The sequence below is a fragment of the Pyxicephalus adspersus genome, chromosome 11 (genome assembly GCF_032062135.1).
Source record: "Pyxicephalus adspersus chromosome 11, UCB_Pads_2.0, whole genome shotgun sequence".
Lineage (NCBI taxonomy): Eukaryota > Metazoa > Chordata > Amphibia > Anura > Pyxicephalidae > Pyxicephalus > Pyxicephalus adspersus.
Window position 1 is genome coordinate 48,526,427 of NC_092868.1, and position 9,031 is coordinate 48,535,457.

At 35.6% G+C, this 9,031-nt stretch overlaps 1 protein-coding gene across 5 annotated transcripts in view; it reads left to right on the forward strand.

The window, feature by feature from the left end:
- The window catches only part of AJAP1 (adherens junctions associated protein 1), a 146,415-nt gene extending 144,708 nt beyond the window's left edge, over positions 1-1,707 (forward strand). For all 5 annotated transcript variants that reach the window (XM_072426198.1, XM_072426199.1, XM_072426196.1 and 2 more), the window contains one exon: positions 577-1,707. Coding sequence is in view for 1 of the 5 variants with exons in the window: in XM_072426197.1 (XP_072282298.1) it covers positions 577-598 (22 nt within the window). In the remaining 4 variants the exon portion in view is untranslated. The remainder of the gene's footprint in view (positions 1-576) is intronic.
- The last annotated feature ends 7,324 nt before the right edge of the window (positions 1,708-9,031 follow it).

The following is a 9,031-nucleotide window of genomic DNA, read 5'->3' on the forward strand; positions in this document are numbered from 1 at the left end:
GCAACGACTTAGGTTAGGTTATATCTTATAATTGGCCCCCTGGGGAACAAAAAATATTAGGCCGCTTTAAGACTTGCAGTCAATAATTGTTTGCTACTTCCAAACCCCTTTATGCATTTTTTTAGTGTCATCCACAGCATTTGACAACCAGCTAAGTTTGAGGTGTGGATTTTCCTCCAGAAGCAACTTTCGCCTTTCAGGAACTGTGCAGTGGGGCCACAAAACTGCATTGCAGCCAGTGGCAAATGTGCACAAAATAGTTCCCATTTATTTGCATGGGAGTGATTGGGAGCATGGTTGAGTCTCCAGTACAATGCCATGGTCAACTGAAAGTTTGAATTGGTCCTTAGGGGTAGCGGTTGACAATTTACTTAGTGGATTACCAAGCAAAGTAATGAAATTTCAGATCTGAAGTGGATCTATCTGACCCAACCCACTCTAGATAATGATTGGATCATTGTAATATTTTTTTTTATTTTATGTAAAATTTACACTGTTGACTAATCAAAATCTATGATATGTAATAATTCTTTTTCTCCAAATAACATATTTTTGTTCTCATTTCTCTTTTCACAGGATTCCATTAGTGAACCTGTAAAAAAAACAAACAAAAATATAAAAACAGGTGTCTACTATTTTTGTTTACCACTGGGACTCACAGAGCTGAACTCTACTGGACAAATATATTTTTATAAAAATGTAAAGAGACTAAATTTTTTTCTTTCTGTCAATTTTTTTTTTTTTTTTGGATAGAAGACAAATGAGATATCGAAATTTTGACAACTAGCAATTCATAAACATAGGACTGACCATACAAATTTTTGGATTAGGACTGTGAATTTTTTGAACCTGTGCCAATAACACCAATATGTGCCATGAATTGATGACATAGAAAAAGAAACTTCCATAGAAGATTATATTAAGAAATATGAATTTGGTGACCTATTTATAGGGAATAAAATATTGTGTAGAAATAGTCAACCTTTCTTTTTGAAGTAACATTTAAGCAGCTATTGTTTTATTACACAGAGGATTATCATTTTAGAGAAATATTGCCACTGCAACTGCTTTAAAAAGTCAATATTTAAATTATTTCCGAGTTGAAAATAATTGCTTTTGATGGGATCAATATTTAGAGTTGTTCTTAATTAAGGTGTTGGATTGCCTTTTAATACTGTAATACTGAAAAAAATCTATATGCAAGCAAACTTTATATATTTTTTATTTATTTTATTTTAAATGACTTGTGTCCTTTTTTCCAAATTTTTAATTACAAACTTTATGAGCCCAGAAATGCAACTGGTGGAAATGATGTTGTGAACAAAAAAATATAAATATATATATAATAATGCATTAAAAGATCCGACAAGTGTTCCCTAACCACACAGTCATGTAGAAAATCATATCCAATAGAGGCCAACTGAATAATTAAAAGAGAGCTAGCTTTTATGTATTATTCATATTTAATAATAGCAAGGCTGGAAGATAACTCATTAACCTAATCAAAAAGACAAATCTGTTTCACAGACAAAAACTTGGCATATGTTACCTACAGGGGTGCCCAAGATTGGGGAGTTTTAGACATTATATACTGTGAGTTTGTATTGTAAAATAGAATTCAACAAGGGCACCTTTGTGTTAATTATTCAGTTATCTGTACATTTAAAATGACTTTAATAAAGCACAGTTATAAAGCTATACCATAAAGACCCCATACTATTTTAGTTTGCTCAGTTAAAATGTTTTCCTATTTCTTTTCACTGACATTAAATTGACTTACGGTTTTGAATTAATATTTGGAGTACAGTATTTTTTACTTTTATGCGTGTTTTACGTTTTTTTTTTATTTCTGTTTTTGCTTTGCTCCCAGTTGTGAATTGTTTGTGCAGTAATTCTATCTTAATCATAATAACATAATTCATGTTTTAATTTAACATGTAAACTTTTAAAAATATACATATAGTTAAAATAAAAAAAAGACTTTTTTATATAAACACTATTCTTTTTTGTGTTGGTGTAAAATGCAAGAGTAAATTACAAATTAAAAAGGTACTTTATGAAATAATCTGTTTATTGTTTATATATCAACCTAAAGGTTTCCAGTTTATTAAAAATATATATTATGACCAATAATAAAATATTGTTAAAAATGTAACATTTTAACTTTTGCCTAAAATTATCTTTTTAACTTTTTATTTTTTACATTTGCTAAATGATATCATACATATATGATCTTTTATGTTGCTTACTTTTAGCTAGCAAACTTTATCCCCTTGTGTTATTTAAATTACACATGTGCTTACTAGATAAGTTACTAAATATTGTTTAAAGAATAGTTACATTCCAGAAATTCAAATATCAGCTTTTGGTGGACCATTAAATTTCATAGTAAATGTGTTAATCAAATTATATATAGAAATATATATAATCCATAAATATAAATTGGGGTAAATTATATTAATGTAATAATATAATACAATGTGTGCATGTATTTTACAGCATGTACACATTAGGCATTATTGTATGCCATCCAGCTTATAACACCTATTTAAAGCATATTAATCTAGGTTTAGTTTTGGTTTAAAAAGGACTCATCATCAGATTTTGTACTTATTACTATAATATATAGTACAAAGTAAAAAATGTATTTTTTAAAAAATTTATATATTTACTGCAGCAGTAGTAAAGACTAAATGGGAAGCCTACAGCCTCTTGGGATCCATATGTCATGTACTTTTTTATTGTATATTAAGGTCCCTCTGTGCATGCTTGAGATCGGACATGCACAGAAATACCTTTAATTTGCTATAAACAAAAGTGCCAATCTTTTTTATATTTTCTGGAAATGTGTTACCCGATCTAACCTGAAAGAAGAGGAAGAAAATGGCAGGGTGCCTAGTATCCAGCCCACGCTGGGACGAAGAAGCAACACAGAATGGTGTGGGACCAACTCAACTAACATTGCAGAGGTGTAAATGACTTGTTGTGCCCAGTAAAATTTGTGCTGCTATGCTTTGTACCATAACCAAGGGACCTGTGATTTAAGAGCCTAGGCATTGCTGCACCTAGAGTAGTTCTACCACACTGTGGCCTTTAGCACACATTTAAATGTATTTTCCCTAAAAAAATAAGTGTTGTTTTGGTAAGGTTTCAATTTCATTATGTTCTATAGAATAATCTGCTTCTTAGCAGGGTGAGCAAAATATGTTTCACAAATAGCAGCTGGCATTATTTGCTAAACTGAATAATGATATTGGCACCATTCCTGTAGGTAGGACACTGAGATGTCTCCAGAACTGTACAGTATGTATTCCAACAGCTCCAATTTATTCAGATTTGTGTTCATTATCAGAACACAGTTTGTAAAAACCAGCAGTGGCTTTGATTATACATTTAAGCCTTCTTAATTAATCAGAATTGGCACACATATAAATCATGGAATAGACATATGTACTTAATTTTCTGGAATGCTATACAGCTTATTTGAATCAAAATTTCCACTGCCTGAATAGTAGTTATAAAAAAGAAAGTATCACTGCTTTTGAAGACCTGTTGTTGATATCCCCCTTTTTCCTGGTACTGGAAGAAATAGTCATCCCCAACTAGGCACATAGTGTAAATGGCTTGATAAACTCAGCACTGAGCCTCACATTTGATGTGGTGTGGTGATGTACTCTTGACTACATGCCCTCTAATCTAAGCCAAAGAAAAATATTAGCTTGCTACTAAATAGGTCTCACATACAACGGTGAATTTGCAAAAGAAACCACTCTCTGTACAGCCATCTGCCCTAATATTCCCCATGTTTGTACCCAGCAAAAGCCTCTATTCCCTAATGGAAAAGGGATGTGGAGTGTGGTTCCATTGGGAAAATAGTTGTACTGTCTGTGGTAACACATTGATATATTACACATAATGCAAACAGCATTACCTATTGAAAATTTTAAAGGGTCACTTTATAGTTTGGAAACTTTAGAGTGTCATGCTGGTATCATAATAATCTTCTAGATAATAAACCATGTAGGCTTCTGCACATGATGGTGGAGGTTGGCTAGTTAACCCTACAGGCAAAAAATCTAATTGAAATTAGATGTTGCAGTGTCACGGTAATCAAAGGCAGGTGGTGGACTTCTGTGCCACCAGACAGTTAGGCAGGGATGTGAATGAGGCACAGGATCTAAGGAACCAACCTCTGGCTTTACCAGCGCATCCTGCAAGGATTGATGGACTTTAGGAAGTGGTGCCCAGGTCACGGTCCCTGTACCCGCTCGGGCTGGTGATTGCGGACTGTGTAAACCTGAGGGGCAGTACCAGAATGAGAAGCAGAAGCATAGTCATACAGGCTAAGGGTAGGGCAGGCGGCAATCAAAAATGTTTAGGACAGAGCCGGAATCGGTAGGGATCATGAAATTATATCAAACGTGTAGTAAAAAAAAAACTACCAACGGAATATGGAAGTACAGACAGGGACCTGGAAATGGAGACTAGGAACAACTCTTTGTTCAGGCAACATGCTCTTGTCTGTCACTTCCCTAACTAAGGGAGGTCATGTGAGAGAAGGAGGCCATGTGACATATAGGGAACACATCCTACCACCAGAGGGAGTGCCAAAGGTGAGGCAGCTCAGACGGTATTTAAACTGCAACAGATGGAGCATGCCCGCAGACAATCCTCGTCCTCTGGGTTAAAGGTGCAGTTTCCAGGGAACCACCTGACCAGGAAATAAACACAGAATATGATTAATTGGAAAAGCTGATGCTGGATGCCCTGAGTGCAATGTAAAAGAGACTAAAGAGGGCATATTCCCTCAGGGATCTGTGACATTGGAGCTTGGGTATGCATCAGGACACAGTAAGGACCCTGTTCTAGGCACAGTTATGCTTCATCTATTACTGCTCTGGTCCAACCTATCTTAGCCTTGTTTCAACTATTTGATCCAAAGGGACTACAGATACACCCCAAGATACAAACTTTCCTGAGCTTCATTGTTGTCAACACCACCACACAGGCATCTTTATCTGCAACAAAAGCTAAACCCCAGCTTTTGTAGTTATGCTTTTTTTTTAAAAAAAATATAGATTCTACCATCCTATTGGCCTTCTCTTCTAGGAAAAAAACATTTAAAAGGTTTATGGTCAACATATAGTCAAATAAAATCTAATTCCTGCTCCTAGACAGTAAGTTTTATTTGACATAAGATCACAAAAACATTGTAAATTGGATTTTTTCCATCCATTTTGTTTTCTGGCAGTGTCCCCGTTTTTTCCATTTTTTTCTTGCCCTGAAAGGTTTGACTAATCTTTGATGAGGGAAACTCAAGAATCTTGCACTGAGCTCCTGGCCTCAACCCTACAGAACACCTTTGGAATGGACTGGAGTTCCTAATGTGAATTGAGCCAAGTCTTTTCACCCAACATCTGTAAAACCCTGTCCAGGGCAGTGTTTTCTCAACCTTTTTAACATGGGGGAACCCTTGAAATAACTTTCAGTTCTTCGGGGATCCCCTGCTATAATTACTTTATCCACAGCTCACAGTATATTCTTTGTAATGGTCAGTAGGAAGAATGTCTCTCACGTTGCTGGCCATTGGGAATAAGGTCACCATTATAGATAGCCAAAAATATCATTGTTCTCAGTGATAAAATGACCTGAAAGGTCCAAATTGCTCATTGCTCACAGAACCTATAGCAATCTCTGGGTGAACCTTGGTTGAGAAACACTGATCAAGAGGTTCTTAACCTTTCTCATTGAGTTACAAACAAAAACAAATGGCTTGGATTGGAGACCTTAAAAAACAGCAGTATACTTGCCTGAAAAAGTTCTCCTTTAAGCATTTTTTGCAACTTTTAATTATTTTTCAAATGCTATAATAATTTTCTCACTTGCAAAGTTCTAAGAAACCAACATCCTCCTCAGCATTATTAAATCAACAAAAAGACAGCAAAAATAAATACAGAATAAAAGAAAAAACAAAAGTGCACTCTGCAAAGACTGGAACAAAAATAATGGTTATTATTGCATTTGTCATTTTAACAACTACTGCGGTGTATCATATTCTCCAAGGATAATAAAAATCCGGTTTGGGTAATGGCTTGTAAGTCCTACCGGAGCCACGATTTGGTTGTTTTATTTTTTGTTTCTTTTGTATTGTTTTTTTTCAACTAATAGAAAAACCTGAAAATGTTGCTGCAATTACACTCGAGGCTCATTTCACAAAGCTAACACACCAGGATACATATACTCATTTAAAAAAATTGTGGCCATTGTTTTCAAAGTCCAATGAGATTTGAAAATTATCGCCACATGGCTAAATTGGAGAGCTTTTAAATTGTGAAAAAGCTATGTGTTTTGTGTTCTTTCATCAAATTAACTTATTTTTTTATCAAAGCTAAGCCTAAATTGGGATCTTTTTATTGTTACCCTACTAAGATGTGTTTAATATGAATTTTCAGCACACTATGCCAACAAATACCCTAAATGGAGCAAAAATAACATGTCAAGAGGAATTTTCAGGGCCTCTTTTGCACCTGTACAATACATTGGGGTGCATTACAGCACATAAGTTAAATCACCACATTTTATTATCATATAAAAGGGTGCCTAACCAATTGATGTACAGGTAGTCCCCGAGTTAAGGATGTCCAACATACGGACGACTCCTAGATATGAACGGGGATCCCTTCTCTTCCCTGCTTGTTCATTTGCAGGACGGAGGCTTGATGGGGGCAGGGGGGATGGTTCACATGACTTGCAAACAAGCCTTTTGCTTTTCTGCAAGCTCTTATAACTCCCTAATGACCAAGGCAAACACTGCAGTTGTTTCTTTTTGCATATCAAAGCACAGCTTATTATTAAAGTTAACCACTTTAGGTTCTAGGTTCCATAATTTTTTTTTTTTTTTGCTTTGTTTGTGATTAACTCACAGTGCAGGATTTATACAGTAGCTGACACCATGCTGCCTAATAATAAGTTGAAACAAACATCTGTCCTAATTGCATTTATTAAAATAATGTACCTGTTCTGACTTACATACAAATTCAACTTATGAACAAACCTATCTCTTTTTTTTTTTTTAAATGGCCTTTTTAAGCATTTTTTGGGAGGACCCTTTCCACCTTTACTCCCTTATTAGTAAAGACTGAAGCGAAAACCCACAACCTCCTGGGATACATAAATCACATATCCCAGGCGACTGCTCCTCCTGTGCATGCTTAAGATTGGGCATTCATTATAAGCGTTTTTTCTTGAATGTAAAAAACACATTATACATTTTCGGGAAGACATGTCACCCAAACCTGTGAATGCACAGTGCGGGTTTAGGTGACATAAGAAGAAGCCGGAAGAAGAAAGAAGATGGCAGTGCCTGCTGTTCTATCTGCCCCCAAAATAAAAGGAAACTGGGATGGTGCAGGACCTACTGGATTCAGTTTGCGGAGGGATCAAGAGCTTTTCATCAGTAAAGGTTTTTTTTTTATGAAAGTTCTACTTTCACTTGCTGCCTGTGTTTCATTAAAAGTCAATACTCAGCTTGTAAAGACTACTTAATTAGCCTAGTGATTGTGCTGATAGTTTAGTTTGCAAAGAATAACCAATCCCAGGCAAAGGTATTCTAATAAAAAAAAGAAAAGTTATCAGAATTAATTTACTAAGGGCATTACAAGCCCATATTCCGGCATTAAATTAACTCCATTGTTTCTCTCTACATTGTGTTTTGGGTGTTATTTTAAATCAATGATTTGCTGCTTTTATGCCTGTGGGGGGCATCAAAAATAGTCCACAGTGGTATAAGTAAGCAAAACCCGAAATTAAAAGGTAACTCTAGCTCTTGTGAGACTGAAGATCCACAGGCACTAAGTGGAAATGTCAAAGGAATTAGAATTCACAGAGAAAGCATAAAAGGGAAGAGCATACAATTACCTTTTGTTTGTTAAAGACATTGGAGTTGAGGTACACATTAATGGGGTAGGCTGCATATGCATTCTTTATCACACATGTGTAATATCACCAAGGATCATAATGGATTTGGTAATGAACTCCAGGTAGTAACTGTCACTCACAGTAAAATATAGAACTGTACATCAGAGTGGTGCCATAATTCACTGCACATGGCGAGAAGAACATTTTGTATTTGCTCTACATGCTCCTATTTCTATAGAAATGTGTGACAGGTTGTCTATGTGTAATCCATCTTTATAATACACCATCCTTCACACAACAGTTTCAGTTATAAATCAGACTGACAATGTGCCAGCCATTGAAACATGAAAGACGGGTCAGAGTAGAGGTGACTGACACAACATCATATGAACATCATATACAGTAAAAGGTATAATTATTTTATACTATACACATGGATTATATCTCAGAGGGGGGTTGAGTTCACTGTTGCCCCCTTAATAAAAGATTTAAAAGTGACATATCACTACAAAAAACTATATCTTATATAAAAAAATTTTTATATAAATTTAAAAAATCATAAAATATTTCTAAACACCCCAGAATTCAAATTCCACATGGACCCATATACATAATAGCATTTTAATCCTATATTACTTTAAATACCCTTGGATAGAGATAAGTGAGCAAAACTTTAAAATTCGATCTTGCGTCGAATCAGGCAGTTCTCGTTTACCGAACATGTAAGCAAGAACGGCCAGTGTGAATTCGGCCGTCAAGATTACATTTTTTGGGACCTGCAAGAGCAATCAGGGGAGCGAAGCTAACAGCTCCGCTCCCCTAATTGCTCTTACAGCCCTGTAGTATGTTTTTTTCGATAGAGATTCTCTATACAAGAATCCTCCTGTGCGTGATCCCCGGGCACTAGAGGTTAAATGATGATTTGCCGCAGTACTCCTCCTGTAATGATTTCCTCGATCTTCCGATTTCAGCGAACCAATTTCGCAGACCCATCGGAAGTTTGAGAAGCATTCTCGCTTATCCCTACTCTTGGATCCTTACCAGCAACGTAGACCCTTCATTGGGTGGGACTTAATGTGGACTTATTCCAGGCATGATCAACACAGTCTAGCAT